This window comes from Onychomys torridus, chromosome 20, assembly GCF_903995425.1.
Source record: "Onychomys torridus chromosome 20, mOncTor1.1, whole genome shotgun sequence".
Classification (NCBI taxonomy): Eukaryota; Metazoa; Chordata; class Mammalia; order Rodentia; family Cricetidae; genus Onychomys; species Onychomys torridus.
Window position 1 is genome coordinate 44,661,681 of NC_050462.1, and position 14,607 is coordinate 44,676,287.

Here is a 14,607-nt window from a genome sequence, read left to right on the forward strand (position 1 = left end):
GTCTGAGAGAGACACGGATGGCCAGCCCCACAGACAGCGCCACAGTTGGAAATTGCAGGATGAGTCGGCAGAAGTGAGTGCTGCCAGGCCAAGCCAGGATGGCTGTTATTGAAACAGATTATTTTCAAAGGAAAGCTAGCCAAAGCATTTGTCAACTGGCCCGATCCGTTTCTGGGAAAGTGGAATTAGTGGATCAGCGGAGTATTAACCTCTGCTTCAATTTTCTCTAACCTTCCCTGATTATCCTCGACTCTTTCCATACCCAAGTCTGGCACCTCCGTTCTTTGTTTCCTGGTCTACTGGTTTCATTTTAACCCCCCCCCCTCCTTATATTCTGTGTGAACTGTGAAGAAAAGAAAAAGAAAAAAGAAAGAGAGAAAAAGTAACCATTGTGGCTGGTTAGTTTAATTCAGACTGCTTTAAGGTACTAGTTAAACATAAAGTCAACACCGAGTATCTTCTCATTTTGTGGATGACCTTCCTGGAATCTTACTTGCTTTAATAAAGGCATGTCACTGGAACATCACTGCTTTTGCCAGTGGTGAGCTGCGTGTGACAAAATCAGGCTGGAGGAGAAAATAATGGGCTCAGCCGTCTCCATCTCTTTTTGTGCCAAGCTACGTAGGTCAGCCATCTTTCTCTGGGTTGCTTTTAGGAACGCCTGCATTAGTGTATCTCGAAACACATATCATGGAAAGTAGGCTAGGGAAGATTTTTTTTAAAGTGCGCAGTCATGAAGCGTTAGGTTGCACACTTCATTAACAGCAAATTTGAATAATGAGAAATAAACAGTGGGCAGATCAGCCAGAGCCCTTGAGGAGTCAGCGCCCTGGGTGTGGTGACAGAAATGATACTCTCTCCCCATGACTGGACCCATCTCTGGGTTCCTCGGTCAGAACTTTCTGAGGGGTTCCACTGCAGAGGTTCCCGTCACACGTTTCAACGTGGAGAATTGGCTTGCTGAGGGGGGGCGGGTAGTCGGGTGTGGCCCAGACCTTAAGGACACGTCCTGGCCATAGTCCACTCTGACGTGTTTGATTTGGCTGTTTTCCAGTGACCTGAGTGACAACGCCATCATGTCTCTGCAGAGCAATGCGTTTTCCCAGATGAAGAAGCTTCAGCAACTGTAAGTGTTTCCTTTTTCTTCTTCAGTTTCACATAAAGCCCCAAAGGGGAGCTGTCATGTGATATGTCATCCAAAAAAAAAAATATCTAGCGCATTCTTGACATTATTAATGTTTAAACCAGGAAACAGGGGAAGTGGGTTATTTGTCCCCTTGGTTGCAACTGGAATTTCTTTTGCTCTCTGTTTTGAATTTGCAGCTTACATTTGTGGGACCATATAGAGTATGGTTCCTAAATATAGTTCTCATTTTGCATTCGTTAGGAATTTTGATGTGTGGGCACTTCTGCCTCAATAGGACAATAAGAGCAACCGAGTCCAAAGGCCCCGCTAGCTCAGTGCCTTGCATTCTAAGGAAGACTATGGAGTATTTGCAGCATCGTGCCTTTAGTTTCCAGATTCCTCACTTGGTTAATATTTAAGTTTGACGGACTTGTAGAAGTCTGCATTTCATAGCAAACAAACTGAATGTGATTCCTCTCCTCAGGCATTTGAACACATCCAGCCTTTTGTGCGATTGCCAGCTAAAATGGCTCCCACAGTGGGTGGTGGAGAACAGCTTTCAGAGCTTCATCAATGCCAGTTGTGCCCACCCTCAGCTGCTAAAGGGGCGAAGTATTTTTACTGTCAGCCCAGATGGCTTTGTGTGCGGTGAGTAAAAGTATCGCCCTTGATTTTCATTAATTTTTTCCCTCCCATTTAATTTGTCCAAATAATGGTTTTGAAGAGATTTGTGTTCTCTGAATAGACCTTTGCTTTCTGCTGAGGTTGACGAAGTGGGTGCGGAAGTTGCTGCCCGTTAACACTTTACAGACACTGGTAGAGTTCACCGACGTGTCTTCATATCTGTTTTAGCATCAGCATGGTTTGGTGGCAAGAGAAAAGTCAGATCTTGAATGAGTCGGACCCGACTCTTCTTCGCTTCCTTCAACCACCGTCCTCTGCGCCCAGCTGTGGAGGCGTGTTACTGGCTTTTGACGCTGGTTCTGTAGTTGGCATATCAACAGCCACCTGTGGTGGTGGGGCATTGACTCCGATCTCTTGATTTTGCTGCTATTGTTTTTTAGAGACCGTGGGGGGAAAAATGGCAGTTCCTAGTAGTGGCTTTCAAAGACGGTCCCTGAGCCTAGGAGCTGCATTCTCTTGTGTGTTTGTAGAGATCATGCCTGGAGCCTTGTGTGCCCCGAGCCAGGGCTCCTCCACCGAGTGGCATCACCAGCTCCCCCACTCCTCACTATTCTGTTTGTTTTTAATTTTGGAGATGGGGGGTCTCACTGAGTTGTTCAGGGTAGCCTGGAACTCCACAGTGCAGCTTCCTAAGTAGATGGGTTCATAGCTACCAATCCAGGGAACCTGAAGGCGTCTTGACTGCCGTTTACCCCTTTGCAAAAATCCATATTCTGTTTTAAAAAATTATTTTCACCAATTCATTCATATATATATATAAATCTCTTCCCCCCCCCCCCGTTATCCTTTCTCAGCCTTCACCCCCTCCCACCAAACCCCCTTCTTCCAGAATCTAGCTCCTATTTTTCACGTCTTTTTTGGTGACCCACGGTGTTTAGTAAGTGTTGTCTGTGTGAACATGATTGGTGCATTATTTACTGGTGAAAGGGCAAGGCACTGTAGCTACCTGACTCTCCCCCCGCAACAACTCTGGCTGCCTATAGCTCTCAGGGAGGGGTGGGGCCTCAGTAAGCTCCTCCCCCATCCAAGGTGGCCCGGTCTTGTGGTGCATTTCTGCAGTTTGCTTTCCGTTCTTCAACTCTGAGGTTTGTTGAGAGGCTTGGAGGAAAGGAAATTCAGTAGCCAAGGAATTAGGACCGTTGGTGGGTAAAGCCTTAGGAGGAATGGCAAGCTTGAGTTTATCGTTAAATCATTTTAAGATCCATTGTCTTAGCAAACAAGAGTTTCAGTATTTGAAATCCTCTTACCCAGAATTCCTCTGACTAGGGAGGGAACAGACCATGGTTAACAAAGTCCCCATCTCTGATACAGTTTTCTGTCATAATACCAGACAGCTCCTTACTCTTAGCTTCCAGGGAAGCCTTTACAAAAATAAATGTGTGTACAAAACACAAAATCAAAATTTGCTTAAAGCTAAGGCCTGTGTGAGAAGAAACGATAGGCCAGCATTTTACCCTGGTGTTTGAAACCTGACTACACACTGCTTTGCTTTTTTGATGTATGTATGTATATCAGGTTGCAGAATTTAATGGTGCCAGCAATTTTTGGAAATAAAACCTCTGATGTAGGTTTTGGAACCAAATAAGCTTTTGGCAGTCATCCACCAGGGCCTACGCTACTCCTTCTCCATACTCTTTATCTCACGGCTCTCTCGCCCGGATATACGAACTCTGGTTCTGTGAGACAAACCCAAATGCATCATCTGGAGTGCTTATCTGGTTTTTTTCCCCCTTCTCCATTATGAATCAGAACACTGAGTGATGGGATGGGAATTTCAAAGAATCACACAGAAGAAACTCCTATTCAACAACCCACAGGCATAGGGTTGGAAGCTGGCAGCCAAGCCGTGGTCAGGGCAGCACCCTGTTTCCGTTCAGGGTCCTTCTGAAAACTTGTGTCTTCAGATTCTCCATTATCCAGAAATCCATGTTGGGAGATCTGGTAGTTTCCTGTACTTTATTTAGGCCATCTCTGAGAAACTGAAGTTCAAGAAAGGTAACTCGTCCAAAAAGTAACAGAGAACTAAAAATAACGGCCTGGAATGAGAGAGTTGCCCAGCTCTAATTATAATGTAGCCCGACAGGCTGTGCAGCAGCCTGATTGATGGGCTGTCCCACTTCAGGCCCCAGCCAGTGTGTTACCTCGCACATGCTTTTTCGTCTGCTTGATTTATTTTTGGCTTTCTTATTTGTTTGCTTTTTGTTCATTACTGTCTTTTCTTAATTTATTTGTGTATGTGTATGCCTGTCTACCTGCTTGTGCGTCGTGTGTATTCAAGTGCCCATAGGGCCAGAAGAGGGATCTGAACTCCAGTCACAGGCAGTTACGAGCTGAGCAGTGTGATGCTGGGAACCAATCGCAGGTCCTCTGCGAGAGCAGCCAGGTCTCTCCAGGTTTCTCAAGCCACTTGTTGCTGTCTTGATGATAGGGATTTATGATTATCTGCCATTGATGTTTGATTGCATAGGTTTTACTTGATCTTTTTAATGGAGAGCCTGAGCAAAAGGTTGTAATTGCTGATAATAACATTCAGAGATCATCTGTGAGCCTGGAAGTTTTTAAACTGCTTTTCTTTCGTCCTTAAAAAAATATTCTTCTTACGTTTCATGGTAATTAATATGGTAATTATGCAGGTGTATGTGTATACTGTGACAGTTCAGTACACGAAGAAAATGTCCTGTGAGCAGGTCAGGCTACCCGGTAGATCCATCACCTCAAACTTCAATCATTTCTTTGTGCTGGGAAGATTGCAGATCGTCTCTACAAGCTCTTATAAAATAATCACTTAATTGCTGTCAGCCAGCGTCACTCCACTGCATCCCTCAGTTTTAAATATGGTCTAATTTCCCTTGTGCCTTCTTAACTGCTCTCCTTATGCTTATACAAAATACCAGACACGTGGCGTAAACTTTTACGATCGTTTCAAGGTAACACTTCTCTCAGGTAAATAATGACGGAGCCTTCGTCTCCACTGGACTCAAGCAGGTTTCCTATGAGCATTCTCCCAGGATGTCGTTCAGCCCTGGGACAGCTGATGTGTCTATAAAACAGAGGCATGGGGTCAACCCTAAGCTAGCTCTCTACTGTGTTGCCTGGTATTGGCTTTTGAGCATGGGTGTACTCTGAGGCCTTCAAGTGACCTTGTGTCCTCCTTCTCCATTTTAAACAGACGATTTCCCCAAACCCCAGATCACGGTTCAACCAGAAACGCAGTCGGCGATAAAAGGCTCCAACGTGAGTTTTACCTGCTCAGCTGCCAGCAGCAGTGACTCCCCAATGACGTTTGCGTGGAAAAAAGACAATGAGCTGCTGCAGGATGCTGAATTGGAGAACTATGCGCACCTCCGGGCCCAGGGAGGTGAGGTGATGGAGTACACCACCATCCTGAGGCTGCACAGCGTGGAATTCACCAGCGAAGGGAGATACCAGTGTGTCATCTCCAACCACTTCGGTTCATCGTACTCGGTCAAAGCCAAGCTCACCGTAAACAGTACGTGATCCCCTTTCCTCCAGTGTCTCAGGAGACCGTTTAGAAACAGCTACAGTGTCTGTCTGTTCCCCTCAACCCCTGCTTTTCTTTCTCATAGTTTCCCACCTAGCTACACAAAATCACCGTTCTTTATTATTTGTCTCTAAAGCAGTGATTTACTGAATTCACCTCTCTGAATGTGGCAGGCAGGATGAACCAGAATGAAAATGAGCCAGTCACTTGTGCTCTCTCTGGAGTACCATGATATAGAGGGTCACACAGTATACTGCCTTTAACTCAGCTCTGGATGTGAATACCGTCACTCCTGATACATAGTTATGATTCTCAACAAATGTCTTACCTTCGTACCTATATCTTCCAATTAGAGATGGGGGGGGAGGCTAGAGAGATGGCTCAGCGGTTATGAGCACTGTCTGCTCTTCCAAAGGATCTGGGTTCAATTCTCAGCACCCACATGGCTGCTCACAACTGTCTGTAACTCTGGTTCCAGGGGGACCTGACACCCTCACACAGACACACATATGCAGGCAAAACACCAATGTACGTAAAAATAAAGAGATGCTAAGTGCCATTTCCTAGAAATATCATGATGCATAAATAAGATAAAGTGTGTATGTCAGTGGCTTGGCCCAGCACCGTGGAGCTTGGGTATTGCTCAGTAAATGCGTTCACAGCAGCCACTGTTAAATGGTAGTACTGTAGCATCATTTGTGTGGCAGGTATACAATTCTACAATTCTAAGATTGTATTTTGGATGCTCTCCACTTTATCATTTTAATGGTTAAGGTCTGCCTGGTAGAAGATTTGGAATATGATTTATTAATGAAGTCATTGAGCAGGCAATTGCTAAGGCCTGGCACATAGAAGAATTTAGAGTATAGAACGGGATAAAGTCACAAATTATGTGACTGGGGGGAAAAAAACAGATGAAGTGACTGGTCATAGTACAGAGAGATTTACTGATTTGCCCAAGATCTCGCACTTCATTATTGAGAAAATTAAAATACGGCCAGAGACTGGATCCTGTGACTCATGTGCCATCTGATTCCATCACACCGGCCGCCGGTGTAACCTGGAGCAAGCTATTTCATTTCTCCAGCTGTTCTCTGTCTTAGAGCAATAGCCCTCTGCCTTGTGTAAGTCACGTATCTCCTCGAGTACCTAGAAGAGGAGCAGCGTGGGTGAGCCTTGCAACCCCGGTCACACCTGCATGCCTCTTGTGATTTCAGTGTTACCTTCCTTCACCAAGACCCCCATGGACCTCACCATCCGTGCCGGGGCCATGGCCCGCCTGGAGTGTGCTGCCGTGGGACACCCGGCCCCACAGATAGCCTGGCAGAAGGACGGAGGCACGGATTTCCCAGCTGCCCGGGAGAGGCGTATGCACGTGATGCCCGAGGACGACGTCTTCTTCATAGTGGACGTGAAGATTGAGGACATCGGGGTCTACAGCTGCACGGCTCAGAACAGTGCAGGGAGTGTTTCTGCAAATGCGACCCTGACTGTGCTAGGTGAGACTCTGAGTCCCTCTTGAGTGCCCCAACTCACCCAGACCCTCCCCCCCCCATGATAGAAGCTGTTGGGGAACAGGGGCGGATGAAGACCCAGAGAGTTCTGTCTTCAAAAGAACAAAGAGCCTCTGGCTAGCTTGGACCTCTAGGGGTCATTTGACATAATCAGGCCTGTGGCCAGGGAGATGAATCTGCCCCCTTCACTCGGAGTACAGTCTCCGGTGTTGTCTTTGCGGGTGGGGATTATTCACAGCCACTGGTCATCTCGGTGTTGTAAAGAACATGTAAGAAAATGTCTACAGACAGATGGGGAAGACCCGTCCTCTTGGCTCCACCTCCCGGAAGACCCGGTTCTCACCACCTACCCAAACAGGAGGTGTTTGTCAGATTTGGGGCGCGTTCATAATTCACATGTCTTTGAGAGAGTTACAATAACCTACCGAGAGCCAGGCAGTAGAGGAGGACCTGCCAAGATTTCCGTTCAGACCTAGGTATCTGGCAGGAGAAACTTAATTTAAAAAAATAAATAAATAAGCATGGGCCTGGAGAGGTGTCTCAGTGGTTAAGAATGTGTACCGCTTCAGACGACCTTAATTTGGTTCCCAGCATCCACATTGTCAGTTCACAACTGCCTCTAACTCTAGCTCCAGGGAACCCACCACCTCTGGCCTCCACAGGAGTCTCTTCTTGTGTTCACATTCCCACACACGGACACGTGCATATCGTACACTTAATTAGAAGTCATAAAAATAAATCTCTAAAGAGTTCTTTGCCTTTGTCCACAGATCAACACAGTCTTGTGCATGAAATTATTATTATTATTATTTTTTATACATTTTCTAGACTTTAAAAAATGTTTTGGGGGGCTGGGGATTTAGCTCAGTGGTAGAGCGCTTGCCTAGCAAGCACAAGGCCCTGGGTTCGGTTCTCTGCTCAAAAAAAAAAAAAAAAGAAAAAAAAAAGTTTTATCTTCCCACTACCCATCCATTGGCATGGATGAGGGAGATTGAGATTAAAAACTCATAAATTTCACCCTTAACTTGCGGGATGAGGTTACCTCGTGTGGGGCTCTTTAATACACTTGTCTGAGGAGCTGTAGGAGTACACAGTTTAAATCAATTCACCTGCTAGGTCTTCTGTGGAACCCAGTTTTCACTTAGGAAACCCAAACCTTGTCCTTTCAGAGACACCATCATTTCTGCGGCCTCTGTTAGACAGAACTGTCACCAAGGGAGAAACGGCGGTTCTGCAATGCATCGCTGGGGGGAGCCCACCCCCCAGGCTGAACTGGACAAAAGATGACAGCCCACTGGTGGTGACCGAGAGGCACTTTTTTGCAGCGGGCAACCAGCTGCTGATTATCGTGGACTCGGACGTCAGCGATGCTGGAAAGTACACGTGTGAAATGTCCAACACCCTGGGCACCGAGCGAGGCAACATGCGCCTCAGTGTGATTCCGACTCCGACCTGCGACTCCCCTCACATGACTGCCCCATCCTTAGACGATGACGGATGGGCCACCGTGGGCGTCGTGATCATAGCCGTGGTTTGCTGTGTGGTAGGCACATCCCTCGTGTGGGTGGTCATCATCTACCACACAAGGCGTAGGAATGAGGACTGCAGTATTACCAACACAGGTGTGTAAACACAAGCTTGGCCCGGGGTGCGGTGGTCATGTGTGTTTGTGGCCTCGTAAGCATTCCCTTCTCGGCTGTGTCTCACAGTCTGAGCCTGTCTCAGAAGGGTGACTCATGGGCTACAAGCTGCAGGAATACGGGTAGCTAAAAATTACACCCAGCCTGGAATAACGCTGATGCACAAAGATCAATCTTTTTTTTTTTTTTTTTTTTTTTTTATTAAAACCTCATCAGGAAATCCTGATGGCTGAGAGGTAAAACTCCGAAGCACAGAGTGAAATAGCCCTTCTCCAGGATGATCACAGGGAGGCAGGAGCACATGCAGTGGATTTTGTAATGAGGATTGATGGCAAACTCTGCCACTGATGAAATGGGAGTGACCCAAGGGCTGGGCTCGTGTTTTTGAGGCATTACCTTTTGAACATGTGGTTTTCAAATTTGGGCAGGGGTGTATTTTGTGGGGAATAAAGTCAAAATTAACTCGCGGCCCAGAGCTGAAAAGCAGTCGTGGGCCCATCCCTGGTTTTTCCTACCAGCGCCCCCGGAAGCTGTGGGGCAAGGCTGTTGATGGAGTCCTGTTGCTTGATTGCAGATGAGACCAATTTGCCGGCCGATATCCCTAGTTATCTGTCATCTCAGGGAACATTAGCTGACAGACAGGATGGGTACATCTCCTCAGAGAGCGGAAGTCACCACCAGTTCGTGACGTCTTCAGGAGGTGGGTTTTTCCTTCCGCAGCATGATGGGGCTGGTGAGTGTCTAAGACGTCCGTGGACAGTTGTTTCGAAGTCACGGGGGGGGGGGGGGTGGGGATGGGGGGGGGGGGTGTCCTAGATGCAATAGTAATTTCAGAAGAAACTGATAACAGCGATGAGGGCCTGGCCCAAGATTAGTAGCAAAACCACAGTTCTCTCCCCCCCCCCCTCCCCTCCTCCCTCCTCCCTCCTCCCCTTCTTCTCTTCCCCCCTTCTCCTCCCCCCTTTCTGGTTTTTTTGTTTGTTTGTTTGTTTGTTTGTTTTCAGAATGGACATTAAGGTTTTATTAAGGACTAGATGCTGTGGAAAGACACACATGAGTGAATTCTCAGAGAAAGAAAACAGCCCCCTCTGAGTAGGAATAGAGTCCTTTTATAGCTGCGCAGAGAATGTAAAACCAATGAAAGTAAAACGTTAAAACCCAGAACAAAGAAAGTGAAGAAAATAGTAGGAGATGGAAATACCTCCCATGCTCGTGGAGGGGAAGAATTACTACTGAGAAAAACTGCTGTACTGTGAGGAGCTATCTACAGATGCATGGTAGTCCCCACAAAATTCTAGTGTCGGGGGCCCGGAGAGATGGCTCCGCTGTTAAGAGCACTTACTGCTCCTCCAGAGGACTTAGCTTTGATTCCCAGTGGCTCACAACTACCTGTCATTTCAGCTCCAGGGAAATCTGCTCTCTTACGTGCAACCTCCTGTGTGTGCACGCATGTACACATACAGGCACATTCTATATCCTTTTGTTAAATTCTTGAAAAATGCCCCCTTTCTTTTTTAATGGTGAAAGGAGAGTAGGCAGATTAGGTCAAATTTAATTTCTCTGAGGAGGTCATATTTTCTTTACATTGTAATGTCCTGTGTTGGGAGTTTCTTGCATAGTGTCACAGGCCAGGTGGCTTGAAGACTACTGGGGAAAGCGGATGTCGTACATGGTGCCTTATGTTTTTGAGACTAAAGATGGCGGAAGCCGGATGCAGGGGCATCTCAGCCCAGACCCATTCCCCTGTGTTCATAACGGGTTGCAGCACTTCCCAGATAGGTGGTTTAAAGGAAAAAAAAAAAAAAACTCCATACACAGTGCTTGTCCCATGTCAAGAACTCTGCATGTCAAAAACTCCTGGGGCTGTTCTCAGCATTTTCTTTTACCACCATCCTTAATGGAGCGTCTAGATTTGCTCTATACCAGAATGCATACTTGTTTTCAGCTTCTGAATTTAGCCCTTGGTGAGGTGGATGCTCACCCAAAGAATATAAAAGAAAGAAAGACAAGCTAACTGTGAAGATGTACTAGGAAAGACAGTCAGAGCAGAGGCAGCAGACCCAAGCACAGAGTGAGTGTCAGTGCTGGCCAAGAACAGACCCAACCTCAGTCAGGTATAGTGAGGCTAACTGAGAACGCCTTAAGGGACAGGGCTGAGGCATAGAAGTGACAAGCTGGCCTGGGAAGGTGGCCAGCTCCAGGGGCCACAGGGTGCTTCTCTGTTAGACCAAAGGGCGTCCATTCTCTGCCTCCATGGCAACTCGAAGGAGACCCTGTCTGTAATCCTCCGACTGCTATGTCCACTGTTAACTATTGTATGGTTCCATGATGTTTTTGTTTTGGTTTGGTTTGGTTTTTCGAGACAGAGTTTCTCTGTGTAGTTTTGGTGTCTGTCCTGGATCTTGCTCTGTAGACCAGGCTGGCCTCAAACTCACAGAGATCCGCCTGGTTCTGCCTCTGCTTCCTGAGTGCCGCGATAAAGGCATGTGGATTAATTGAACTACCAGGAGATATTTTGATTTGGCTTGGGTTTGTTTTTTTTTTTTTGGGGGGGGGGGAGTCAGCTTTGAGGTAAGGCACTGAGAGGTTAAGTCAAATCCCTGAGTCTGGTCATCTGGAACATTTTACAGGAATGCAGTAGTGCTGAGTATTCAAACCATGGCCCCACACATAGATCCATTTCCCTTAGAATTCAAATGGGGCTAGCAGCAAGGTTGGCACACCTAGCTCAAAGGCTTATCAGGATTTTCTATAGCTGCCCTCATGGGTGGATCCCAATTTGAAATGTTTATCATCCAGACCCCAGGATAGCTTAAATGGACCACTATAAGCCCAGCTGCATGGGCCTTAAGAAATTAGCAAAAAGCCGGGCCGGTGGTGGTGCACGCCTTTCATCCCAGCACTCGGAGAGCCAGGCGGATCTCTGTGAGTTCAAGGCCAGCCTGGTCTACAGAGCGAGATCCAGGAAAGGCACAAAGCTACACAGAGAAACCCTGTCTCGAAAAACCAAAAGAGAGAGAGAGAGAAGAAAAAAATCTTATGTATGTGTGTACTTTTTCTTTCTTATCACATTCTAGCCAAGTTTTCTTCTGTAAATCTGGGAAATCAGAACCAGAGAGAAAGTTGAATGGCATTTAATACAGTTTAGTGACTGAGATTTGTGTCTTTAAGGGACATGCCATATTGACAACAGCAGTGAGGCCGATGTAGAAGCCGCCCCCGATCCATTCCTCTGCCCCTTTGTGGGCTCCACAGGCCCTGTGTTCTTGAAGGGGAGTGTCTATGGCCCAGATCCATTTGAAGTTTATCTTCCAGGTATGGCTTTCTTGATTGACTACAGTTCTGTTCTCTGAAAAGACTTGGAGGCATGCTAACTGTGTCTCCTTCTGTTGTGGGTCCCTACTCGAAAAGGTTGCAGTTCTGACCCCCGGATAGCTTTGATGGACCACTGTGAGCCCAGCTACATGAAGAAGGACTGCTTCCCGTGCGCTCATCCCTCAGAGGAGCCCTGTGATCGGAGCCTCAGTAGCATCCCGTGGCCACACTCAAGAAATCTCATGAACTCCATGTACTCTCAGAATGAGGGACCCGCCGTTCAGACCCTGTGTTTAAACAAGTCCTCTTTGGATTTTAGTTCAAGTCAGGAACCAGGATCAGTGACTTCAAGTAACTCTTTCATGGGTAAGTTTATCAAGCTGGGAATCGTCTCTCACTCAGACTCCATCCTGCTTGGGACAATGGTTTCATTTCTGATGTTACTGTGGTATCCTCTGAATTGCAGATGTTTCCGAAGTGCAGTCGGGGCTGGGAATTGTGTGTGGTTATGTATTTAATCTGTACCTAAGCCCCAGGAGCTTTCTGGGTTATGCTGTGTGTGGCATGCAGGAGACAAGAGTTTGGGGAATAACTTAGGAGCTGAGCTTGTCAGCCATGTGGAAAAAGTGGTTTTGGGTCCCGGCAGCCTGAGGGGTGGAGCTGTATTCTCTGCATGGTTGTGGTTTCATACGGCTGCTGGCTCCTAACTGAACTCACAGTGGAAGCCGGGAGCACAGCACCCTACCTCTCCTGGCTCAGACCATTAAGATAATCTTGGGGTGAGACCCGCAACGCTCACAGCAAAAGCCGGTGCCATTGAACAACAGCTAGCCCCTCAGGTAGATTGTGATTTTTTTTCCCCTGGTCTCATGTGTGAGAACAGTTGGAGGGAAGAACCGAGAGTGAATGTTCTTTTTACTGAGCGAAGCAATCAGAAAACAGGCCTCCACATGCCCTGGTATGCTCTAGTCTCCTTGGTTTGTTTTTAAAAGGAAAATTCCAAATCATTTTCCTTAAACGTTTAAGAAATTTTACTCATTGTTCCAGTGTGATTATGTATATACCTTCCCGAAAGGGAGGGAACAAAATGAAAGCACGTTTTGTAGAACAAGGGTGGAAGTTTTAGTTGATTGGTTCATATTTTGCTACAGTTGAAGAAAGGGCAAGTCAAGAGTCTGTGGAAAGACACTGGCTGGGTATTGTGTAATAGCCCTGCCTGGAGATTCATGGGCTCACAGACCCTCAAGCCAGGGCTCTGTCCGGGGCCATTTTTCAATCGACAAACTTCAGGAACTTCAGTGTTCAGTGAGTGACTAATGTTACTAAGGGTCATGAGAAAACATTAAAACGGATTGATTTATGTGGTGGTTTTGAATTAGCAGGTGTGCAGGTGTTCTGTGCATAGTATTCTGTAATATTCTAATATTCTGTAAATAGTGTATCCACAGTACACACCTACACCTGCATAGGACTCTGGGAAAAACTTATTCACGTTCATGGAAGCATGCTCGCTCTTTTCGGTGTGTTCATTTATGTGCTGGCAAAAGGCCCCACGTGCTCATGGGAGTTTCTTCTCTTGCCAGGTACCTTTGGAAAACCTCTGAGGAGACCTCACCTGGATGCGTTTTCAAGCTTTGCGAAGCCACGGGACGGTCAGCCAAGGCCCTTTCCTGTGACAGCGATTTCCTCTCCCGAACTGGACTCTGAGTCAGAGGAGGATGAGAAAGACAGGACAGATTTTCGGGAGGAGAATCACAGGTGTGCATATCCACAGATATTAGACACTTACAGGACTCCAGACTGCCAGCCTTGTGACTCGGGCACATAGACTGGACGGGAGCAAGGGACATCGACACACTACCTCATCTGGGCTTCTATTTAAGAGACACAGAATCGAATCCTATGTTTTTAAACGGACTTACAAAGTTTAAAAAAGGAGAAAAAAAATGCTTTATTTATACAGATGAACCAAAATTACAAAAAGTTATAAAAATTTTATACTGGGAATAACTTTCATATAAAAATGCATTTTTAAAAAGTATTTTATAACTTTGTTTTATATGAAAAATATCTTATGTAAATTAATGGCATAAGTCCATGACTATTTTATGTATTTTTATAAAGTCAGATTTCTTTTTATTGAGAATGAGTACTAAAAGCCTTTTAAATAATCCTGCCTTAACCCCTCCCCCCCTTTTTTTTGGATAGAGGCCACTTCATTCTATTTTGCACATTACATTTAATAAAATGTGTCATTTGGTGCCAAGCCCCATTTATACAATAAGAGATTTTACTGTTTTCAATGCATTTTGGACCTATTTCATTTGTATTATCACATGTCAAATGAATTAAAAGTTATATTTAACGTATTAAAGTACAGCCAAAGGGCCCATTCAGCCCACCCCACCCCCTGGATGGTTACAAGCCTGACGTCACGTGATTCACAGCCAAGCACACTCCAGGAGAAGGAGTTGCAGCCATCAGAAGCATATTCCTAACCTCACAAAAAGAAGAGGATGCAAAGGGGTTGGGGATGTAGCTCAGTGGTAGAGCTCTTGCCTAGCAAGCACAAGGCCCTGGGTTCGGTCCTCAGCTCCGAAAAAAGGTTAAAGAAAAAAAAAAAAAAAGAAGTGGAGGCAGCCATCCATCCGGTCACAACTGTGGCTTAAATGACCCCACAATCCATGTTTCCTTAATAATGCTAATGCCTGGGGTCCAGTACCTAATGTCTGCCGCAGGACTTTCCCACCCACCATGGCTTGTGTTATAGGCAGCAGGCTCTTCATCTCCTGTCTCTGCTGTGGAAAGGGCCACAGGGAAGGTGGG

At 46.3% G+C, this 14,607-nt stretch overlaps 1 protein-coding gene across 2 annotated transcripts in view; it reads left to right on the plus strand.

Annotated features, from left to right (window-relative positions):
* The window catches only part of Lrig3 (leucine rich repeats and immunoglobulin like domains 3), a 50,652-nt gene extending 36,568 nt beyond the window's left edge, over positions 1-14,084 (plus strand). The window contains exons 11-19 of one of the 2 annotated variants that reach the window (XM_036170214.1): positions 1,055-1,126; positions 1,611-1,774; positions 4,980-5,300; positions 6,530-6,811; positions 7,996-8,448; positions 9,041-9,199; positions 11,638-11,781; positions 11,878-12,147; positions 13,365-14,084. In XM_036170214.1, coding sequence (XP_036026107.1) covers positions 1,055-1,126; positions 1,611-1,774; positions 4,980-5,300; positions 6,530-6,811; positions 7,996-8,448; positions 9,041-9,199; positions 11,638-11,781; positions 11,878-12,147; positions 13,365-13,609 — 2,110 coding nt within the window. In that variant the 3' untranslated portion in view covers positions 13,610-14,084. The remainder of the gene's footprint in view (positions 1-1,054; positions 1,127-1,610; positions 1,775-4,979; positions 5,301-6,529; positions 6,812-7,995; positions 8,449-9,040; positions 9,200-11,637; positions 11,782-11,877; positions 12,148-13,364) is intronic. The other variant, XM_036170215.1, reaches the window with a different exon arrangement.
* Positions 14,085-14,607: the final 523 nt, after the last annotated feature.